At 38.0% G+C, this 23,881-nt stretch overlaps 2 protein-coding genes and 1 long non-coding RNA gene across 6 annotated transcripts in view; 1 reads left to right on the top strand and 2 right to left on the bottom strand.

Moving 5' to 3' along the window:
• Nucleotides 1–184: 184 nt before the first annotated feature.
• On the bottom strand, nucleotides 185–1,518 carry LOC148717102 (uncharacterized). Its single transcript, XM_088744681.1, has one exon. The coding sequence runs from the start codon at nucleotides 1,358–1,360 to the stop codon at nucleotides 185–187; it is 1,176 nt and encodes a 391-aa protein (XP_088600807.1). The 5' UTR covers nucleotides 1,361–1,518.
• Nucleotides 1,225–4,263, bottom strand: LOC148717101 (uncharacterized). Its single transcript, XM_088744759.1, has 2 exons — nucleotides 3,028–4,263; nucleotides 1,225–1,360 (listed from the first exon to the last, which is right to left on the bottom strand). The coding sequence occupies exon 1, from the start codon at nucleotides 4,203–4,205 to the stop codon at nucleotides 3,045–3,047; it is 1,161 nt and encodes a 386-aa protein (XP_088600885.1). The 5' UTR covers nucleotides 4,206–4,263; the 3' UTR covers nucleotides 1,225–1,360; nucleotides 3,028–3,044.
• Nucleotides 4,264–18,546: 14,283 nt separating this feature from the next.
• LOC148717100 (uncharacterized) overlaps nucleotides 18,547–23,881 on the top strand; it is an 8,997-nt gene continuing 3,662 nt past the window's right edge. For 2 of the 4 annotated variants that reach the window (XR_015995228.1, XR_015995229.1), the window contains exons 1-4: nucleotides 18,547–19,522; nucleotides 21,251–21,286; nucleotides 22,413–22,480; nucleotides 22,898–22,990. This is a non-coding gene — a long non-coding RNA (uncharacterized LOC148717100). Of the gene's footprint in view, nucleotides 19,523–21,250; nucleotides 21,287–22,412; nucleotides 22,485–22,897; nucleotides 22,991–23,472; nucleotides 23,506–23,881 lie in introns of those variants that run through there. The other 2 variants (XR_015995231.1, XR_015995230.1) reach the window with 2 other exon arrangements.

The raw sequence follows: 23,881 nt of genomic DNA, 5'->3' as shown, positions 1-23,881 counted from the left end.
GAGGGCATGTAATCTCCCAGCACTTTATAACTCGGTAGAATCTCAATCAAACTTCAACTTACAGGTAAGTCTCGTTTAATTTTACTATTCTACCTCGTTATCGTGCTGTAAGATCACATGAGATTTTGAAGCAACACGAACATTAAGCATTGTCATGGCAAAACTTTTATTTTACACATATGTGTTACTTCACAGTGCTGAGTACCCTGTCAGCAAACATGTTCTCTTTAACTATAGGTTTTTTGTAATACTTGGCAAACGTTGACTCAGAGCACCACCCAGCTGTTTGCAGAATGTCATCAAGACTTACTGAGGCATTGTTGGCTGCAGATGTACTGGCAGCCCTTGTGCTGTGTGATTTAAATCTGGAAGTGTCAATTCCAGAGTCAGTGAGGACAGTCTTCACCCACCGGCTTATAGTATCTCTACTAACTTTCCTGAAAGGTTTTTGATAACTAACAAACAATTGGCCCTCTGAGCCTCTTAAGTTTTGTGTTCTTGTTAAGTACTCTTTTAACGTAGATACAACACATAGCGTTTTATCTTCAAAAGCTGTAAGTTTAACAAGTGGGTTGTTAACTCCTGGTCTACTTTGCTTCAGGTGTCCCACAAGCTGGAAGGTGTAGCAATTATTTGAAAAAGACATGCGGTCAATATTCAACATATGTACTGTCTGACCTCTTTGACCAGAAACTAATAAAATTAACACAACGAGTTTCAGTGTCAGTTCCTTTAATGACAATGTGTCCACAGGGGATAGAGACTGGAGATATTCCAGGACAATTGACACATCCCAAATTTCTGTGTATTTTGGTCTTGGAGGTTTTTCTTGAAAAATGCCTTTCATCAGCCTGGACACTAATGGGTGTTTTCCTACACATGTCCCATCCTCTAAAGTAACATAGCTAGACAAAGCACTTCTGGCAGTGTTGATGGCATTGTATGTAAGGCCTTGTTTATATAGCACAGTGAGAAAATCAAGCACAGGCACTACAGATGGTTGAGTGTGATCGATTTGCCTCTGAACAGAAAAGTTTTGCCATTTCTTGATGTAGGTACTGTATTGTTTCTTTGTTCCATTTCGCCATGAAGCCATGATGAGCTTTGCAGCTGCTTGTGAAATACCCTGATCCTGGATGGACTGCCAGACAGGAGACATGCCAGCATAGTCAACTTCTTTCTCAAGGGGTGAAACTTCTGGGGAGAATGTGACAGTGAAAGTAGGTCCTGGTGCTTTGGCAACACAAAGGGAATTGCAATTATCATTCTCAGAAGTTGTGGCCACCAAACTTGCGTGGGCCAGAATGGTAAGATCATGATTCCCTGTGATACTTGATCCTCCAAAATTTTTTGTAAACATCTGTGAATTTGACAAAAAGGTGGAAAAGCATAAAAATACAAGGAATCCCAGCTAATAGTAAATGCATCCACAAAACAAGAGGCTGGGTCAGGTTTCCAAGAGACAAACCTGGGGAGCTGTGTATTAAGTCTACTTGCGAATAGATCAATTTCTGGGATGCCCCAACGGGTAGTTATTTGAGTAAAGATCTCTCTTTTTAAGGCCCATTCAGTGCGGTCATTAAATAAGCGGGACTCTTTGTCAGCCTCAGTGTTTTCTACTCCAGCAATGTGAGTTGCTGTTAACCAGGTGTTGTTATTTACACACCAATCCCATATGTCATATGTCACTTGATTGCAACTTGGAGATTTTGTTCCACCCATAGCATTAATATACGTTACAGCTGTTGAGTTGTCACAAAGTATTTTGACATGCTTATTATTTAGCCTTTTACCAAAAGCTTGCAAGGCAAAGTGAATTGCCTTCAATTCTAACTCATTGATGTGCAGTTGGCTTTCTGTTGCCGACCACAAGCCTTGGGTTGTATCACCATCAAGGTATGCACCCCAACCCTTTTTTGACGCATCAGTTTTAATCTCAATGACAGGATTTCCATGTGATATTGGATTTAAGGCCATATCTACATTTTCAATCCACCAAGCAAGATCATCTTTTGCACTTGGGGACAGGGATATGAGAGCATCAAAGTTACCCTTATGTTCTCTTAGAGCCAAGTTCTTTTCTATCTCTAGTTTCCTATAATGAAGTTTCCCAAACTGTACCCCAGGTAAGCTGGAGACAAGTGTCCCAACTAATTGAGCTAGCTCGGTGATGGTGGTTTCATGCTTGTGTTGCATTGCTGTACAGTTAGCTTTTACTTTCACTTTTTTGTCATCAGTGAGGGTAATTGTCATTGACACAGAATCAAGGACAAAACCTAAAAATATGATTCGCTGAGCTGGTGTGACAGATGATTTTTGCCCATTAATCACAAACCCCAAGCTTGAAAGTAATCTCTGCGTATCAGAGATATTAAGCAGGCATTCATTGGCATCTCTACCCTGGAGGTACGAATCATCTATGTACCCCACATTCAGGTGACCTTTCTGTCTTAAGGTAGAGTACACTGGTTTCATCAACTTAGTAAAACACCTTGGTGCAGATGAAAGTCCATTTGGCATGCATGTGTATTGGTAGAGAAAACCCTTCCAGTAAAATCTCAGATACTTTCGATGTTCCTTAGCAATGGGAACTAAGTAGTAGGCATCTTTTAAATCGATCGATGCCATGAAACAGTTTGGAGTCATGAGTCGCACAGCAGACCACAGAGTATCCATTTTGAAATGGTGTTTCTCTATGTGCTTGTTAAGCCCCTTTAAATTCAAAATCATGCGGTATTGACCACTTTTCTTTTTTCTGACAAATATAGTGGAAATGTATTCATCTGGAGTGTGTACAGCAGGCTCAATGACACCTAATTCAAGCAGGTGAGCAATTTCTGAGGTAATTATTCCTTCCTCTTTAGAGTCAAACTGGATTTCAGGCCTTAGCCTTAGTTGAGTTGGATTTGCAATCTCTAGGTGGCAGTGCTGTACCATATCCAATATATCTTGGTCTGCTGTGATACTCATCCATGTTGAAAGAAAATGCCTCAGCCTACCAGCAAATTCATTTGTTGTTAGACTAACCTGTATAGGGTTTGAGCTTAGTCGTTCTTCTTCTTCCCCTCCTGCTTCCTTCTGAAGTGGAGGGGTCTCTGGAAGTTTAAATTCTTGGACTGCTTATTGTTGGAACTGTGAGGGCGAACATATTTCTTTCCACGCCAGCCATGGTGTTGCTGGCTACTTTTTGAGTGATGAGAGCTGCCGTCCTTGGTGAGCTTTGAACTCAGCCTGTTTGTGTCTGAGATGTCTTTAACAGCCTTTGGGAGATCATCTCCAAACAATTCGGCCGTCACTGGATTTGATGGGCTGCAAAGGTGTCTAAAATTTGTATTGAGTTGTGGTCTCATCAACTCTCTCCGTCGATAGTTTAACTCCTGGTTAGCATTTGCCAAGAGTAACACCCCATCCATTAGGGCACTAACAGTATCTTCTTTCTGAGTTTCTGAGTCGCCCATCAACTTGTTCACTTCTGATACGACTACTATTATTCCTTTAATCAGGCTTTTCTGAACCTTTTGGAATTTTAAGTCAGTTGACCGAGCTGACTCATCTAAATTGTTCCAGACACCCTGATTGACCTTTGTCTCCGACAGGGTGGCGCAATTTTCGGGAGTTTCGTGTTGTTTCTTTAACTCCATTATTTTGTCTTCGTTACCTTTCTCCCTCATAATCTTATCCACAAGTGATGCAAGTTCCCCGTCGATAGCGGGACCGACATGTTCGGTGAGCTGTAGGGCTTTTGTCAGCTTAGTAATCAGAGGATTGCTGTTCTTTCCTTGTTCGTTTCGTCTCTTTTTCTTGGCGGGTGGCTCTTCCTCGACCAGTGATTCAACATCGTCCTTAGACACACTCGAATCACAATCATCGGCCGAGTCTTCGTCACCATTGCCGCCTGAACGTGATGCAATCAGACTGTTCAAGTCATTGAAACCCGCGTTCATTGAATCCCTTAGGCCTTCAAATGAACCCTTGAGGGCTTCGGCAATAACGGAACCAAGAGCTGCCGCGTTTAGGGTAACACCAGAACTTCCTTCGTTCGCCGAGTTCATGGGTGCTTGAACCGTTGGAGGCTTTTTCCCGCCTTTTTGTGAGGCTGGTTTTCCGGCTGACTTACGCACTTCATCAGTGCTAAGGTCCTCCTTAGAGGATTTTTCCTTACCCCTGACCTCTTTAGGAGGGGTTAAAGATGGATTGTCAGCCATTTACAGCAGAAGATGCGGCGTTTTTCCTCTCAGTTCTAAAAGCGCAGTTGGACTGTCGAAGGCGTAGGCTTGCACTGAGTTGGCGCATGCGCTTGCTATCTCATGTGATCTTACAGCACGATAACGAGGTAGAATACGAGGTAAAAAGGAGATTTTATATTTCGGCTATGTCTGTGACTACCCGATGTCGTTTCAGTGGGCGCTTATTATTGTTTTCAATTTCCGACAGATATTGCAATTGTCGCAATCTCTCAACAAAGAGCCCTAACAACAAAAGGGAGCTGAAATTTCATCTCCTTTGTTGGTTGGTGCTCAATTGAACCTGTTTAGTTCCGTTCTAAGCATGAAAAGTATTCTGAAAATCAGAGGAGACGATTTGTGACAAGAAGTTTCCATTCCAGACCCATCAAAAAAGTAGTTATCTATATGATAAAATGAATCTTACGCCGATTTTGATTGGTTCTTACTCATGGTCTATCGGAGGAAAGAGATAAAGTTGACTTTACTGTTTTCAGAGGTTCTTTGTCGTAGAAAACAATTAGATTCCTATTAGTAATTAATTTTAGGGTATCATAATGAAAAAAAACAACCCTTATTCCTTTATATATCTCGTTCCACGGACAAATTCATAGTTTCTCTTTTTGTATTCTGAAAATGTATTTATTCTTTCTGAATTTTTTCCTGAGGCTTTCTCAACGGTATAATTATGCTAACTTTATTTTGAAAACAGAACCGGTACAACTCACCTTCTAACGTTAGAAACGTTCCTTGTTCGTTTTGATGAAGGAACAGGAACTTGTTTACGATCCTCTGATGCTTTTCATCTGGAAAAGTAGAAAAAAATTCCTAAGTGAAAAATTTGGAAATTCATCAAAAGTATATTTCTGTTGTTCCTTGTCACGCCATCAAACTGAAAGCAAACCCATTTAATTGGCTTGAGGCCAAGAATCATTGGAATAATTAAAGACATTGAGAACCAAGAACCTGCCTGGGTCTTTTGTTAGAGTCAAATATTTTCCGACGATAACATATTCGCCCAAAAAATTTACTGGGCGTAGTTTGTGGGGGCTAATGTTGGTCCCTTTCAACGCTAGACTGCAAATTTTATTACCATACGGAAAACATATATTTTTTCTTTTCGCTTCAAAAAACGATAAGATACCCATTGCGTACTGACAATGATGAAGAGACAAATAATCGCTTGATACCATAATTTTTTTATACATTCAAGATAGCTTTCTGAGTCCGCCATCTTGATATCTAGGAATAGCATTGGAGGTCATGTTAATGACTGGTAAAAAGTTTCATTTTTCATAGGTCTTTTCCTTTCGGGGTAAACCGTCAATGCTCTTGTATTCCGTAATATTTTTAATTTTGGAATTTATGGCGTCAAGCAAAAACAAAGGATTTCGAGCGGCGCAATCTTCCGTTGAGTGTTACCATCATAATAAATTCTCAAATCGTTTTTTCCCAGTTCTGTTGTATTCATATTAACGGCCCATACACATGCATCAGTTTAGAATAAAAAAGATCAACTCCTTTCATCATTATCTGATAATTTTTCAGTTCCTGTTTTCACTGTTTTTGTTGAATACCTTTGATCGCGATTTTCAGTTTTCCGTTCAGTCGAACCTGTATTAAGCGGTGTTTGGTGTAACCACCTCATCCACAAATTACGATATCATGTGAACAACACATTCCACTTTTTTCCTAATACTGAGATGCCGTTATAAGACAATGTTTTTGAACGCCTGACCCATCCTTTATTCAAGAAAATTTGCCCACCCCTAAGGAATTTGACGGTACATGAATTTTGTAGGTGTTATGATATAGCACAGAAAACAATCTTTAACTCGGCCGTGTTATCAGAAAATCCCTCATTCCCAAAACGCCGCTCATCAGAACGTAAAAGCTTATGACAGCCTTGGAAAGTGAAACCTCAAAGTAAATTCCGAGAAATCGGATTTTTCTGACAGCAAAAGGAGAAAAATGACTCGTTCTTTAAAGGAATTTTCGATGAGATGCAGAAAGACAAAACATCTCCCCTCCCTAAAAGAGGTATCATTTGTTGATCATCACTTACACGAAGCCTCTTGATCTTCATATCACCCGATTCTTACAATATTACCGTTTAATTAGATTAATGTCCCAAAGAAATAAACGTAGATAGTAATGTGTTGTCTCCAAGGAGTACAACACTGATCAAACAAAACCTTTTCTCTTATTTACCAACTTTGTCAGCCACCGTAACTGGAAAATGAATAGCTCATGAAAAGTGGATCGTCACGCACAGATAGCTTACCGCTTCAAGATAGAGGCTCCAATTGCGCTGTAACAAGTCTTGAATGTGATTTTGTGATAAAAATCCAACGGTTCTTGCAAAACAATGTGTACTGAGACCGGATGTTGCCTGTAAAAAAAGTAAATTGTTTCATTTTTGCATGCTTAAATCCATCATCGATAAAAAAAGATTGGACGTGCAAAACCGAAATACATGTATGTACATCAGATGTTGCTTCAAAAGAAGGGTAACAAATATCCGTCTCTTTTTAACTTTCCTTCAGTGGAGGGAACAAGATGATTTTCAGTTAAGCTTTTGTAATGGACATTTGATATTAAAAATTTCTACACAACGGTCGGAATCTTGCTCGAGGTTGATGCGTTAGTAGCTAGCCCTTCGGCTAACTCAGAGGATGACGGAATCTAATCCTCCGAGAAGTTAGCTTTAAAGAAATTATCATATCCAATGCTGGTTAACATACTAGTCAATTCATTGAATTTACTCAGTGTCTCGTAGGTCAAGATTTATTTACTTATTTATTTATTTATTTATTTATTTATTATGATTTAATGGCAATGATGACAAATAAATAAATCTAAATGTACAAACAAACAAAGCCATGAGGATAATCTGTAAAAGAGTGGAACACTCCACGCAAGACAGATCAGCGTGTAGCTAATCTAAATAAGTCAAATATAATGAGGGACAGAAAAATTTTAGATCAAAAATAAAAACATTAAAAACATCAATGTTCCTTACCTAAAAACTTCCTCCCTCTAGACTTAAAAACTGCAAGACTAGGAGATAATCTAATATCTAAGGGTATCGAACTCCACATTTCAACAACTCTATTAAAATAAGTGGATTTAAAATTAGTCGTTCTCGCAAAATTCATCTTCGTATTAACGGCCCGTACATCATGCATCAGTTTAGAATAAAAAAGATCAACTCCTTTCATCATTATCTAATAATTTATCAGTTCCTGTTTTCACTGTTTTTGTTGAATACCTTTGATCGCGATTTTCAGTTTTCCGTTCAGTCGAACCTGTATTAAGCGGTGTTTGGTGTAACCACCTCACCCCACAAATTGTGATATCATTTGAACAACACATTCCGCTGTTCTCCTAATACTGAGATGCTGTTTTAAGACACTGTTGTTGAACGCCTGACCCATCCCCTATTCGAGAAAACCTGTCCACCCCTAAGGAATTTGACGGTACATGAATTTTGTAAGTGCTCTGATGGAACACAGAAAGCAGATCATAACAGCGAGGACATCCCCACGTAATATCGTTTACTCGGTTGAGTTATCAGAAAATCCCTCATTCGCAAAACACTGCTTATCAGGCCTTGAAAGCACTTAATAGCCTTGGAAAGGGAAACCTCAAGGTAAATTCGGAGAAATCAGATTTTTCTAACATCAAAAGGAGAAAAATCATTCGTTCTTTAAAAGAATTTTCGATGAGATGCAGAAGAATAAAACAAAAACAATTTGACCTGATGAGAATGCAGGCTTTTCAAGTCAAATCTATTTAGGGTCTTTGTTCCCCTTTGCCTCCCCTCCCTTAAAGAGTTATCATTTGTTGATCGTCACTCACACGAGGCCAAGTGAGATCTTTTCGATCGTGACATCTCGTGATTGTTACAATATTTCTGTCTTATTTAGATTCGTATCCTGAAGAAATAAATGTAGATGGTCATGTGTTGTCTCTTAAGGGTACAACACCGATCAACCCAAGCCTTTTCTTTTCTTATTTACCAACTTTGTCAGCCACTAGCTGGAATATGAACCGCTCACGAAGGTTCAAGGTTCAAGGTTCAAGTTTCAAGGTTTATTCATTTCACACTATTTACATAAAATTAACATAGATAGAAAATTATAATTGCAACAAATGATTACAGAATAAAATGAATAAAGTACAGATTACAAAAATATGTGTGGTGGTCAAAGTAGCGGAGGCTTTCTAGTTGGCCACCCCACCAACTTTTAGATAAACAAAGAAATGGCACAGAGCTTTATTGGTATATAGTAAAAAATGTGGAAGGTGTTTGTAGGGCCTAGGATTGATGTGCAAGAGAGAATTACGTTTATATAATTTAAGGTATGTTAGAGATATACTGAACCAAGCAAGAAATCTATACAGGACAAGCTTAATAAGAGAAAAACAGACACAAATACAAACAAACAAGCAACAGCAACAACAATGAACGAAAGCAGAAACGGAGACAAAGGGTGCACAGATAGCTTACCGTTTCAAGATAGAGGCTCCAACTGCGCTGTAACAAGTCTTGACTGTGATTTTGTGAAAAAAATCCAACAGTTCTTACAAAACAATGTGTACTGAGACCGGATGATACCTGTAAAAAAAAGTTAACTGTTTCATTTTTGCATGCTCAAATCCATCATCGATAAAAAAAAGTTTGACGTGCAAAACCGAAATACATCAGAGGGCGCTTCAAAAGAAGGGTAACAAATATCCTTCTCCTCTTTACTGTCTCTGGTGGAAGGAACAAAATTCTTTTCAGTTAAGCTGTAATGGACATTTGTCATTCACATTTTTCACAAAACAATTACAATTCTGCTCAAGGTTGGTGTGTTAGTAGATAGCCCTTCGGCTAACTCAGAGGATGACGGAATTTAATCCTCCGAGAAGGTAGCTTTAAAGAAATCATCATATCCAATGCTGGTTAACCTACCAGTCAATTCATGGAATTTACTCAGTGTTTGGCAGGTCAAGATGAAGTTCGAAACGTCAAACTGACCTCGCCGTTTATGGCTTTTTTCAGTTTTTATCTCACATATCAGAATTCTCTTCCGTCAAGTCATTAATCATATCGCTCATAACAGGACGAGGTTTGTTTTTCCAGGCAACAGTAACAAATTTTACAGGGAATCAGTTATTTGAACAGACAAAACTTACCACGACCCTTAGCTCTCAGAGTCCTGCTTTGATAATAAAGTTAACAATCTCCATTCGTCCTTTGAGTTTTTTCCGACATACGTCATAAGTCAGTCATATCGGGCAGCCAATAAAACATCGTTTCGTGTTTCTTACGCGGAATCTGTTCGACTGAATATCCCATAGTGATTCTTTTCCCCACGTCCGCTGAATATAACGGTTAAACGCAGGCGCCAGTGGAAAAGGTTCTTTAATTCGTCAGTTACGTAGTAATTTAGCCCGTTTGTCGTTAGCCGATTTTCGTAGGATTCCTATTAGACCAACCGCAGCATTATCTTTCATTTTTTGAGCGTTACTCAGATATATGCACCGGACGCGCCTTTTTCACTGTCAGTTCTTTTGGCGTGAAAACTGAAAAGTCACACAACATGAACAAGGAAATATTTTCCACCTTCAGATATGAATGAATGGACAACTGGTCGGCTTATGAGCCAAGGGAGGAAAAGGAATGCATTCGCTCTAAGGACAACTGGAGAAGAATCAAAAAAGGAAATTCATTTGTTTGTTTTCATCTCAATTGTGCGGCAGTATATTATTAAAAACTGGATCATTGGATAATGCAATTCAAGACTTCTCATTGGCTTAGCCATTATGGTATATGAGCCAGTATACCATAATCTAATATCTGTACATTGTAACTGCCGGTTTCTTCTTACAAAATAAAGTCCAGAAGATTTGTCTAATATCATGGGAGCGTTTTCTTTTCATAAAACAATTATTCCACTTGCGCTAGTTGGGTATGAGATGATTATAGCCAACTCGGCGCTATGCGCCTCGTTGACTATCTATCATCTCATATCCAACGCGCGCTCGTGGAATAATTGTTAACTACTCCTGCAAGTACTCCTGCAAACTCTCTCAACCTCGTTCCCAGGGTCTCTCATCCTCCCACCCCTTTGAGTAAGAGAGGAGGGACCCTAGGAACGAGATTGGATGTTTCTCATCCTTCGGGACCCATTCATGTGAGAGGAGACAATCCTGAGGCGTGCTAGAGGAGGCACGTGAGGGCGTCAAGCCTTAAATCGATGCTTATAGAATATTTTTTTCAGATTTTGAAGGTAAATTGCAAGGTTTTCATGACAAGGGTAGTTACAGGTATTCAATGTCTTTCATATTTACATTTGGGTATTCAACCTTAGGAATTACCAGTATCTAATTTCTCACTGCTGGGTCATTCATCAAAATCACGAGAATAAAGCAAATGAACACTAATTTGAGAAGCTTTGATTGTTAAACAAATTCTCCTTGTCATTACCAGAGGGAATTGTATAGAGATAGGTATTGTGAAAATGCATACTGATGTTAGTGTCAAGGATCAAATTTCTCATGGCATTAATAACAAATTGGAAAGAAAAGCTTCCTTGCCACTATCTTCAGTGAGTGACCTTCTGTTTCCAGTTTTGTTTTTGATGTTTCTGATTTGCTTCAAATTTTCTGTTTTCATCTCTTTCTGTGTAGGGATAGCTGTTTTACCTAACAAACTATATTGCTTCTATTCTCACCGTGAAAAGACTCGGAAAAAAGCCACATTTAAATAACCACAAATTGAGCAAAAACTGGGTAGGAAACCTAACATTAACCCTTCCACTCCCAAGATCTTATTAGTAAATTCTCCTTACTTTCTATTATATAATTCTTATGATACAGGTTCAGAGAATTTGTTATTGGATCAACTAACTTTTTTTTCATCACTTGTCTGCTTGACATTATAATATTGTGTGGAGAAATCTGTTTTGGTCACTAATGCGAGTTAAATTCCCTTGACACTTTTTTTTTATTATTTTACATCAAAATATAATGACTCTAACACATGTTGTTGCAACATTTGTGGTATTTTGCCCTTTTCTGAATTTTTTATCAAGCCCTATAATCCGCAGATAAAATGTCTGGCCAAGCAAAGAGGGACTGGGCACTGTGACGACACAATAGGAATCTTGTGGAGAAAAATATTCTTCGAGTCAGGGTTATTCAAAAATCCAGAAACTACACATCAAAATGGCATTTTTTGGCTAAAAAGATCGTAAACAGTAGCTTCCACACTCACTTTGCTTCTTTGATAAACTTGGTGGTACTACCGTTATGTCACAGGTTCCAGTACTCTTTAACGCGGCCAAAGAGATACGGGGAGCCTAAGTTCGAAACAATTTCAGACTTTTATTGCCTCGTAAAATAACAAAGACACATTAGTATCACTCACAAATCTTACCAGACACCCTCTGCATACTTCTATTTTTATAATTTAATGCTAAAAAAATAGGTGTCATAGGGACTTTAAATGTTAACACTGACTTGTATGCTTTCAGATGAAAAACAAACAAACAAATGCTAGTAAGAATGCTTATGTTTTATTGCTCTTGTTTTACAAGTTACTGGCTAGTATTCAAACTATTTCCATGGCTGGCCTGGACATATGAAGTGACAGAAGCCTCTAAACAAGTAACATCTATACACAACATTCCCTCGATCAACATCAGGCACACAGCCAAACATAAACCTTAATAGAAGCCATTTTGACTAAGGTACACAAAATTGTTACCAAAGTGTACCACAAACAATGTTTTTGGTTGAATGTGAATCAGCCTCCACTTAGATAGTTCTTTCCCAGATCTTATTTGGTAATGATTACAATTATATACATGCATACCCCAATGCTGAAGGGATCACTCACAGTTTCTGGGCAACGAGTCGATTTTAAATCGTCACGATTTATAAGTCACTCGATAAACGATTTCAAGCGAGACTCGTTTGTTTGTGAATAGAAACGAGACTCGTTTATAGAAACGAGACTCGTTTGTAGAAACGAGGGATCACTCACAGTTTCTGGGCAACGAGTCGATTTTAAATCGTCACGATTTATAAGTCACTCGATAAACGATTTAAAGCGAGACTCGTTTGTTTGTGAATAGAAACGAGACTCGTTTATAGAAACGAGACTCGTTTGTAGAAACGAGACTCGTTTGTAGAAACGAGACTCGTTTGTAGAAACGAGACTCGTTTTTAGAAACGAGACTCGTTTGACAAAACGAGACTCGTTTGACAAAACGAGACTCGTTTGACAAAACGAGACTCGGTTTGCGAAAGAAGGCTCGTGTGCCAAACTTTGCTCTTGGCGCATGCGCAGAAGTATAGTTTTTTTCCAGGGTAAAGTTTTAGGTTCAAGATAAGCTGGGATTTTGCTGCAATATGTTAAGGTAATCTCTATTTTCTTTTTCTTGGGATTACAAAGTGCAGGGAAGGCCTAAACCGATATTTTTATAGAGCTTCTGGCATAAATTTCAGCAGATAAAGTAGCACTGGATATTTGTGTCGAATTAAGTTCAAAGCTTGAATCGGATCCTATCCCATTACTAAGGTTACTTCATTTTTCCACAACAAGAGGGAAACCAGAAATTAAAACCATGAAAGATGTACATTTTGATAAATAAAAATTAAATGCTGAAACTTCATATTCATTATGCAAGGAATATTTCATCATTTTTTGCTGTTTTAGACTTTTTTTCCCTTCAAGCAGACGCATAGCTGCTTGAACTTGGGCTTTCTCTATCGCACATCTGGAGTTATCTTTAGGAGACTGCCCTATTGCCATTTGTGCTGTCGTTACGCAATTTTGTCATTTCCAATCATGGATAAGTCTACTTGTTTTTATTTTTGCCTGCTAGAGTGTAATGAATGTTGTTATGGTACTAGACAATAATCAAAAAAATATATTACTATATAGCAGTAGGTTCTTACAGATGCCAAAGGTTCAAATTGAAAAAAAAAAAAAGCCGAATTTATTTCGGGCGTTTCCTTCGGAAAGCCCGTGTAATTTATGAAAACTGTATTCATAGAATACATGATCTAAAAGTACATGATCATTTCTTTCTTAAAATGAATTTTTTCGTCGTAAACTATCTTTTATCTCAGGGATCTCATCAAAATAAACGCATATCAAAATGACAAATCTAATTCGCTATGAAAAATGCTCTGACATGTTTATGTTTAGGAAAATTTACTAGATTATTACAGAGATGAGATTGCTTCGGTAAGGATATTTTTAGAAAGAGAGCTTTGATTTAGTGATTGTTTGTGAATTTTTAAGAAACAGATAACGAGATTAACAATTATACACTTAGCAGCTGCCATCCTGGGGATCGACCCTGGGGTCATACGGGGGAATAGACTTTCGTCGCCAATTTTGCATTGAAGTGCATTTGCACCTCCGAGACGAGACACATGGGAAAACACCCACTGGATTTTTACCATTGCCGCCATCTTGAGAATAAAAGATCCTTACCATGGTGACTGGCTATTACCATTGATACCTACAGATGTAAAAAAACTACTACTACTACTACTTTTTCCAGTTAGTCGCCGGCAAAAAGCCACATAGGATGTTTTTAACTTTGAGCCCTGTATAGCCCTGTATAGTAAACACAAGCTGAAGTAAGTTTTAGTTTGTGGCAAATAACATTCTTTTGGAGCATTACATTGCTTGAGTTAGTAGAGCATACTTCTTTGTCCCCAGGGGAAGGGCATTGGTAGCTTTATATTGAACAATGTTATTGTTGGTTAGGGGGCTTAGGAAATTCCTTTGCAAATGCCCAGGGGTTCCCCGGGGTCACCCTCTCCCCCCCTGGGACGGCCGCTGATAAGTGCATAATGACCATGATGACTGAAACAAAAATTTTTGTTATCAGTTGCATATAATTATAGCTCGTTGACCTCTTTGCCTCTGGAAAATGTTGTCAAATAATACCATCTGGCCCGATTACAGTCGACTAATACATATTGGAAAACTTTATATCATTTATTCTCATCACATTTGCAAAGATAACTTTTTGACAGGTATTAAAAGAAAAGTTAAGGCTATTTCAATATAGAAGACATTGCATGATAATTTTTGCACTTATTAATAACTTCATCTACACTTTAACTAGGTTTTTCGTTTCCTTCTTGCTGAGATTCATTATTATTCTTCTTTCTTCTCTTTCGGCTCTTCTTTTTCTTCATTTCTGGTTCTGTGAGGATAGTAAGAAGAAATTGTTGTCGTCAGTTGTTTATAGGTTTTTGGTCATGCGGGATTGGCCTGAATTTCCCATTTTGGAATGCTTTGAGCAAATTAGAAAACTGGAGAAATTCTTCAGCCATGAAACTTAATGAATTTTGTTTGTTAAATCTTACCCTCACTTAAAGTTTTCCTCTCCTCAATGTCATGTCTTTGCCCTTCCATGTCCTTGTCATCTTTAAAGTTAAAGAGAAAGGCCTTGATTTTTTTTCTTCTTGCAGTTGGCAACTAAATTTGTATTATGCATGAGTCTATAAAAACATAACTTTATAAAGGTGATTTCTTGTTACTTTATGTAAAGTTTGCTATGTTTAGAAGTACAGAAACAAATAGGTTTACAGCTTCATTTTTTCATTTTTAATTTTTTAAAATTCTGTAAAGAAAATTTTTCCACTTACCAGGAATAGTGGAATCAAGGGATTTATCAGTATCGGGCTTCATACACGAGTAAGTCCCTTTAAAACTTCTGCAATAGAACCTTCTGCTATCACATCACACTCTACACACAGTTCCCGCAAGCCAGCATACTGGAAGCGTTTGCCAGTGTTGGACAACATGGTGCATGCTGTGTGGAATACTTCCATTTTCATAACCATATCTTTCAATTTTGCGCTTTGTTTCCATTGTCCCTCGCTTGCCTTTGCATACAGTGTTAAGTCAATGACGAAGCCGATGCTCTTTAAGTTGAGCGTGTTCTTTACCTTGAGAGACTGCACTAGAACCTTGTGAACGGTAGCCATGTCAGTAGCAAGCACATCGATACTCGGGAGATACCTGTTGACAGCCAGTGAGACAGTTGATCCTCATTAAGGACAGAAATGTTAAATCCATCCTAGCCACGGGCTTTTTGGTTCCCGCACCAGAAAGGGTCTCCTCCAATCTATCTATAATACCCCACGGGAGTGTTGCTTTGATATATGGCTTGATAGTTTCAGGCAAAGGACCGATCTCATGCCCCAATCGGTGTGGCATCTGGATAAGTTGAACATTGTTCGGCATACGGTAACAGTATTTGCTTGGGTGGTTTTAGTAATCCTGCCGTAACTCCTTAAATAATGTCCTGGCCAAAAGAGGTGACAAGGCGCCGCACGCGATCAGAATATTCCGCCGAGATGTGTGTGTGTTGCCAGTTTAGAGTATAGAAACGCATCTAGTTCTTCTGAAAGTTTGACTGCACTATCACATAGCTCGGTAGGTTTCGGAGGCCATGACATCTTACTAATATTTGGGTGAAGTGCATCACAGAAGTACAGGGCAGCTTAAGATTCATATATAAATATGAAAGGAAACCCTCTGTATTAACATCTGAAGTTTCTTCTCGGATTACCCTAGACGTGGGTGTGGATTTTCAGAACGGTTTACTTTTAAGTGTAAGCAGATGGTGAAAGTGTGGCCTGAGAAAGGCTTTGAATGGCGACGCACATCATTTCTGTGTTTTCAAACATACAACCTTTTTTCGCGATTTTCTTTACATATCAAGAAAAACATCTCGATTTCTCCTTTGATACTGATCACAAACTTTTTCTTTTTTTAAATTTGTTATTTCATGCTATTCTGACATCTTACTTTTCTACATTTACATATCCGCTCGCTTGCACCGGCTCTACAATTTCTTCTTTTCTACTTTTTATTCCAAACAAGTTAATGAAATGACTTATATCTACTTGTACGTCTTTGGCAGGAACAACAGTAATCCATCGTTTCATGAAAAACATCTTCCCGTCATTGCTTTATGCAGTTGCTTTGGTTGGATGTTTTCCACGCATCGAGTGGCAGTTTGGGAGTTTACAATGGAAAACTTTAATTAAGGCAAAAAAAAATAAAACTGTTAAAACATCGATCGATCGATCCCTTCAGAAAAACACACTTTCTGTGTTGAGTCCATCACTTTTTCAATCAACCAATAAAAAAAATTCAATTGCCGTATTCTGATTCTTGTTCGCAAGAAAGTTGAGAAATCTCCAATTAAATCCATATATAATTAAACTATACCCGTGTGTTTTGAAAGGTAGAAACCAAAGAATTTGCTACAATAATATTTCTTTTGATTGGAAATTATTGAATCAAGGTACTACTCAAGGTAGCGTAAGCGGACCCTATCTATTCCATATTTTTATAAATGATCTAGAGATCTATTTAGATACCCTGCCAGTGTTATTCTAGTATGCTGCTGTTTCAAATATCATTGCTCCTGTTTACAATTTAAAGACATGTCTGAGACATTGGTCAAACATTTCTTAGAGTGGATAGAAAAGAATGGAATGTTCTGTAACCCTAGCAAATGTAAGGAGCTTACAGTCCTAGAAAGGCAATCATGAATTGTACCCTCCTGTATTAGGGATCCCTAGTTGTACTTATGTGAGCATTCTAGGTGTAACCTTTCAGAGTGACTGTAGGTTCAATACACATGTTAAATGCCTCTAAGTCCTTAGATCTCTACCTAAAGAGGGATATAAGCAGATAGAAATAGACTTTCTTTTCGATTCCTTAGTACTTCCCCGATTTCACGTATGCCCATATGGAGCATCAGACTCCGACCTCACCCCAGTACAATGTTTTTTTCGATCGTTGTTGGAAAAGGAATTTTATTACAAGAAATCACAATTTACGATCAATTTTACAGAAGCAGTAGTATTTTTAAAAAGGTTTCTAAGGCCGCCAATCACCCCTGTCGCTTTTTATTCTGCTTGTAAAGGCCTGCAGCTACAATCTACGGACTAGGTCTGGCACCAGAACAAGCATCAAAAGAAAACGTTTTAAAAATACATTCGTTGGTCGTTTAACTTTTAGACATAACCTATATGACAATTTCTAACAGTAATCAGGTGGTAAATTTAATTTTGTGGAATTATTAACCTTTTAACTCATTTAACTCAAATTGCTTGTAACACTAGGATTGTATTTTTCTGTTTTGAATCAATAGAGACCATTATTATTATTATTATTATTCATTATTAAGCACGCTTATTTAAGGTTACTTCCTACCTTCAGAGGCTGATTTTTTTTTTGACCAGATTGAAGTTACACTTTTCAACTAGCGTTTGCAAAAGAAAAAAAAATTAAAAATCTCAAAAAGTGTCCGACTTATTTAAAAAAACGTATTTTCGAATAAAAGTTAATAAATCAGGAAGGTGTCATAATCTCGTAAATGGGCGAACCCCCCGGGGGAATATTCGAATATTCGGAGGAATATTACATCGCGCCCTTGACAAATTTCACACGTGGAAGTAATCTGCTCGTAGAAAGTCTTTTCTCGTGGATATAACACAAAACTTAAAATTAGAGAAGAGTCCTTGGGTAAAGAAAAAGAAAAAAAAGGGTTCTGTCCTGGTGTACCGGTTCACAAGGGAATTACCATTGTTCTCTCTTTGTTTAGGAGTCATCGGTTAGCTATTGTGTATTGTTTGGTCTTTTGTATTGGCTCTTGTGAACCGGTACACGAGGACAGAACCAAAGAAAGGTCCAAAGAAGAGAGAAATGGCAGCATTTTGTCAAAAAAACAAAACAAAACAAAACAAAGCGACAAAGGTTCTTGGTTTGGCCAGGAGCCGTCGACAAGCTCGGCATCCACTGAAGATCGACAGCATTCGATTATCCTTGGGGCAAAGAGCTGAAAAATTAAAGTCAACACCACAGAAGGTTGTAAACAAGATTCTTCTTTGGAATCTGACGAAACCGATGGAGAAAAAGAAGAATGCGACAGATTTACCCTTTCTGCCGCGGGTTTTCTCTTCGCCGACTTTGTCCATTACTAAACGATCAACAGGGCGAGATAAAAAAATAAAAAAAAAAAAGACTGCTACACGATACTTTTCCCGGGAAAATGTTGATCCATTGTCATTGAGGCCAGGTCTCGTCTATCTCATTGGTTTGCGGTTTCAGGAGGCGAGATAATCTCCTGGTGTGGCGCAAGTTGTTTACAAACCTTTGGGAGCTAAAATCTCGCATTTGATTTTGAGAGGACTACATCCACTTTGAACGAATTTATAGGGTATGTAGATTTGACCGATTTTCGTGAAATTTCGCCACAACATTCCCGTGATGATGACTAACAAAATTGTGTCAGGAAATTTTGATCTTTTAAATATTTTTTACGTGGTGTCCATTTACGCAAAACGCTTCGCATATTTTTCGCTACCCTAACTTTAGATGCGAATATCCAGACAACCAATCAGAATATCGGAAAAGCCTGACACACCTTTGTTGATTGATGCCTTGTGAATGAGACTAGGCAGCCATTTTTCTCGTGCCGCGGGATCCGATACCCGATAAATTCAATAGAAGAACACTCGGTCGTTTCACGCCTTTCTGGCTCCTGACACTTCCTAAATGAAAAAATCGCCGAAATTATATTTTTATCGTAAATTGCATTTATTAACCTTTGTTTTGATGTCTAGTTTGTTAGGGTTTTCTTCCAACTAGCGCGCGTACGAATTTTCTCCCGAAGGACATCCGCGAAGGTAAGAGGTAACCTTAATTTTTGGGCTTTCAGGGTGGGCGCTTATTTGAGGCAGGGCGCTTATGGTAACCCATTCTCCCTGAGGTGATACCGCTGACAAACGCCAAGATGCCCCTTGGCTCGGGATTGAACTATCCCACGCCGGCAAAGGTCTTTTAGGTTAAACGTAAGAGAATAGAGCCTTTGTCTTAAAACGAATCAACCGCAATGTCATTCAAATGTTTACTTTGACATCAAGGTCGTAATTTTACATCTTAGATTTACCGGCTTCGTGCAAGCCTTCAGCCTTATCTTTTTCTCCCTTCGATGTTTTTTTAATTTTTAACAAGCACAGCGTGTTCCAACTTGATGAGACAGCTTAGACTTAGTTATGGCTTAGAGAGGAAACCAGCAGCTACAGCCACAATGGTAGGCGTGTGTCGAGAATGGCAGTTGTTTTAGAAGTTGCTTAACGAGAATGTAGTGGAATACATCGCATAAACAATCCATTTCTGTTACATGATGACACATCTATGCTTTTGAAATGCTACCGGTTGCTACGTTGTTTACAAGGCAAGAGTCGAGAGTCGGGTAAGTACGTGACTAAATTCAGCTGAATTTTATAAGTTCACAGTTCAACTTATGTTACAAGTAAGCTAGTGCCACGTATTCTTATTGCAGTATCATAAATGCCAAGCAAAGGTTTTGATTACCCTCCTGTCCAATAGCCAAATGGGTTTTGAGCGGAATTACGCGAAACAATTCCATGCTTGCATAAATTTGGCCCCAGCGTTTCATTATTCAATAACTATTTGCAATCAGGCTTGTTTACTGGAGGTTTGAGATGGATCCAAAAACGAACGCAGCTCCTATAAGGATTTGGGAAATTTTTCTTTATAAAGTTCCCTGTGAAATCTGTCAGTACGTTCCGAAAGTAAAGATGACCCATGATCTGACCTTGAACTGAGTTCGCTTGCAAACGAAGATACGTTCTTAATTTACTTTGATTTGGAGTCTGGCGCAGTTAAAACGCCGAATTTTTCTAGGACACGAAGAAGCTAATCAACTACTTTAACCAAGTACATCAAAAGATCGATTTTTAACTCTGTCATGTTTGTTCGTTCCGAAGATTACCTTTTTTTTGGATTAAAAATTAAAACTAATTTCAATAAGTAACTGGTGTGACCAAGCAACTATCATTATGCATTATTTGCGGTATTATTTGTCTCCACATTTCTTATTCAATAAACAATTTAAAAAGAAAGCTCCTAACTGGTTCAAGGTCTTTTCTTGTTATTTCCATAATATTAGGTAAATCTTAGTCAGTAGGGCTAAATGTTTTGTCCCTGTGAAAAGGTTATTCACTTGAAAAACGAGTGTAAGGGTGGCCCCTTAATTTTTTTCAAGGTGAGAATTAAGTACAGTGATCTACGTATGCTGTTCGACGGTGAAACCAAAAGTTGACCTTTTCATTTGCCAAATATTGTATATAAATTATTGTAATTCATTGTGAGGTCCAAACAATGGATGCAAGTTCAGAATCTCAACCACTGAACTTTATCATTTGGTTAGAGCCATTTGAAAGACAAATTACCAGATGAAGTAAAAGGAAAGAAAAATAGAAATGTAATGCCACATTAGCCATGATGCGTGGAGGTTATGATTTTGATGGATTTTCATTCATTTATCTCATGCATTATGAAGAATTGAAACAGCTCAGAAGGCAGATATGTTTCTGTACTTTCCATTTCGTATTTATTCGCTCAGGAGAAAAGGTACAGAAATTTTAGCAATCTGTAGTAATTTAACCATATTGCATAACCAAGTTATAAAGGAAAAGAGCTTGAATATTAGGCTTGTGGGAGAGGATTTTCAATTTAACACACCAGCCTAGGAGAGTTAGGAGATGACTTGGCTTAGTAAAAAATGCACTACTTTCAAAAACCAGGTAATTGCCAAGTCAATTAGATAGTGGGATTATCACAACCTTGGAAATATGTTAAGAGTTCATTTATAAATTTTAAAATAGGAAGAGCATTGTTTATCGTGAGATCACTCTCTCCGCTGATCGGAAACACTGAAATCAAGGTTAAAATTCAGAAAAGGAGTATTTATGCACCAATTATCAACAGCTATTTTTTTATGAAAGGCAAGTAAAGCAAAAAGAATCAACTTCTTGAAATAGTTTCCACTTGATTAAAGTTCAGGGTGATATTTAAAAAATTATACAGCACTCGATGGTTCCTTTTCACTCTCATATGGATTTTTTCCTTATTTAGTGGTACTAGTGACTTGGCTAACATATTTGTTCTTTTGCAGAAATTTGGACAATTCCCCTGGAGCTTTATTTCACAGGTTTGTATTATTGTCCCCTATTTTGTATCTATAGTTCAACTTGCTTATAATACTAAGACTCATAGTGTTTGTTGGAATTAAATTTGCTGCAAATCTAAAGCTATCACTTGTAGAGGATCTATATACCTTGACTGGCCCCAAATTAAATGCTTTCTTTTGAGCTTGTTTAGGATATTGCTCTTAGACTTGCTGAGGATACTGGTCTTTGACTCACTGAGGATACTGGTCTTTGACTCGCTGAGGATACTGGTCTTTGACTCGCTGAGGATACTGGTCTTTGACTCGCTGAGGATACTGGTCTTTGACTCGCTGAGGATACTGGTCTTTGACTCGCTGAGGATACTGGTCTTTGACTCGCTGAGGATACTGGTCTTTGACTCGCTGAGGATACTGGACTTTGACTCGCTGAGGATACTGGGCTTTGACTCGCTGAGGATACTGGTCTTTGACTGGCTGAGGATACTGGGCTTTGACTCGCTGAGGATACTGGTCTTTGACTCGCTGAGGATACTGGACTTTGACTCGCTGAGGATACTGGTCTTTGACTCGCTGAGGATACTGGGCTTTGACTTGCTGAGGATACTGGACTTTGTAAGTCTGGCTCATTGAGAAGAAGTCTGGTTGACTCGCTGAGAATAACTCTGGTTGGCTCGCTGAGAACAAGTCTGGTTGGCTCGCTGAGAACAAGTCTAGTTGGCTCGCTGAGAATAATTCTGGTTGGCTCGCTGGGAATAAGTCTGGTTGGCTCGCTGAGAATAATTCTGGTTGGCTCGCTGAGAATAAGTCTGGTTGGCTCGCTGAGAATAAGTCTGGTTGGCTCGCTGAGAATAAGTCTGGTTGGCTCGCTGAGAATAAGTCTGGTTGGCTCGCTGAGAATAAGTCTGGTTGGCTCGCTGAGAATAATTCTGGTTGGCTCGCTGAGAATAATTCTGGTTGGCTCGCTGAGAATAAGTCTAGTTGGTTCGCTGAGAACGAGTCTGGTTGACTCACTGAGATGTTTGGTATTGCTATAATAAAAAATTATTTCAGCCAAAATATCTCAAATACGGTTAGTTGTAGTGGGAGTATGTCTTTCTGTCAATAGAAAGACATACTCCCACTTGTTTTTTCTTCTTTTTTTCCCCAGTACAACTATCTAATGTCAAGTTATGGATCTTTACATTGTAACAATGAAGCTGTGAATGAATAGAGGTGGTAGGTGTGAATGATTAAAATCTTATTGTGGAATTTTAAAGTAACATGCCCCACCTTTCCTCCCCCCTCAAAAACTTTAAATAACCAGAATACTAAATGCCAAGGAAGGCAAGGTAGTAATATTGTTGATTAAAATATATACCAATACCTAATCTAATTATGGTAATATCATGCATATGCTGTGAGAATTAGGTTTAATAGAATTTAATAGGTTTACAACTACACAATTAACATTTGTGGGTAAAACCAATGTTCATAATGTTGATGTCTAGAACCTGTCTATCTAATAACAAAATTAAGAATAAAGAGCAATTCTCCTTTCAACAGAACACTAACAAAATTTTAAACACATAGCTTCCCCAAATCAAAACATAACATTCAAAGTCATTAAAATACTTGACTATTTTCCATCTGCAGTAAGGACCACATTTGGAAGAAGAGGTCCATTTAGTGAGTTGATGATCCTTATTCCAAAAGAAAATAACCCCAGTCTAAATGTTTGCTTTTCAGGTAAGTTGAAAAATTTTGCCAATCAATGACAATTATCAAACCCTCTTAACCCTTTAACTCCCTAGATCTGACTGTTAAATCTCTCATCTAACTGATACACATTTCTTTGTAAATCAGTTACAGGAATTTGCCACTTAAGTTTAAGAATTTACATGCTAATTAACTGGGAGTTAAGAAGTTAATAAAAAAATTAATGTATTTCTGAATTAAGGCTGTTGTAGAGTCTCAATCTATATTTTTTCCTTCCTGATGTGCGTCATTGCAAAAAATGGCTCATACTTATCTACTCTGTGGAGTGAATTGGTTTTTGAGGAGATTGATATCACTTAAAAATGAAAAGTGTAACATTTGAAAAATTGCTACCTTAAAAATGTCTCCTAAAATTGTCCCAATAGCTGTTAACAGTGTTTGGTTTTACTTATTGAATTAATATTGAACTGGTCACCCAGTTTTTAAACTTATAGTTTTACAATGAGCATCAGACATTTTGTTACACCTAGGAGAATCCCTGAAAGATGTAAGTGATCAAATGGAACATACAATTTGTCACTTATGTGAACATTTCTCATCTACTTCTACAAGAGATTGAGTAAACCATTGGAGAATATCTATTTTTTCAATTAGTTATAAATGTTTTGGATGCAGAGATTAGTCACATTAGGGAAAATATTGAGAAAAGGATAAATTTCATGTACAAATACTGCCTTTTCATGTATCATACAAACGAGGCAAAAATGTCGTCATCTTTCATGCGTAGAGTCGGGCCATACGGCCATGATAAAATTAAATCTAAAGCAAATATCACATTTCTTTGTAAAACAATAGCATAAAATGCACAAGAAGGCATAAAGAAAACCATAAGAAAGATTTCCTTCATTAATGAATTTTTTC

The sequence above is a fragment of the Stylophora pistillata genome, chromosome 14 (genome assembly GCF_964205215.1).
Source record: "Stylophora pistillata chromosome 14, jaStyPist1.2, whole genome shotgun sequence".
Classification (NCBI taxonomy): domain Eukaryota; kingdom Metazoa; phylum Cnidaria; class Anthozoa; order Scleractinia; family Pocilloporidae; genus Stylophora; species Stylophora pistillata.
This window is presented reverse-complemented; position numbering and strand designations above follow the sequence as displayed.

Coding starts and splice junctions, on each gene's coding strand:
- LOC148717102 (XM_088744681.1), bottom strand. CDS start 1,360: ATGTTTACAAAAAATTTTGGAGGATCAAGTATCACAGGGAATCATGAT.
- LOC148717101 (XM_088744759.1), bottom strand. CDS start 4,205: ATGGCTGACAATCCATCTTTAACCCCTCCTAAAGAGGTCAGGGGTAAG.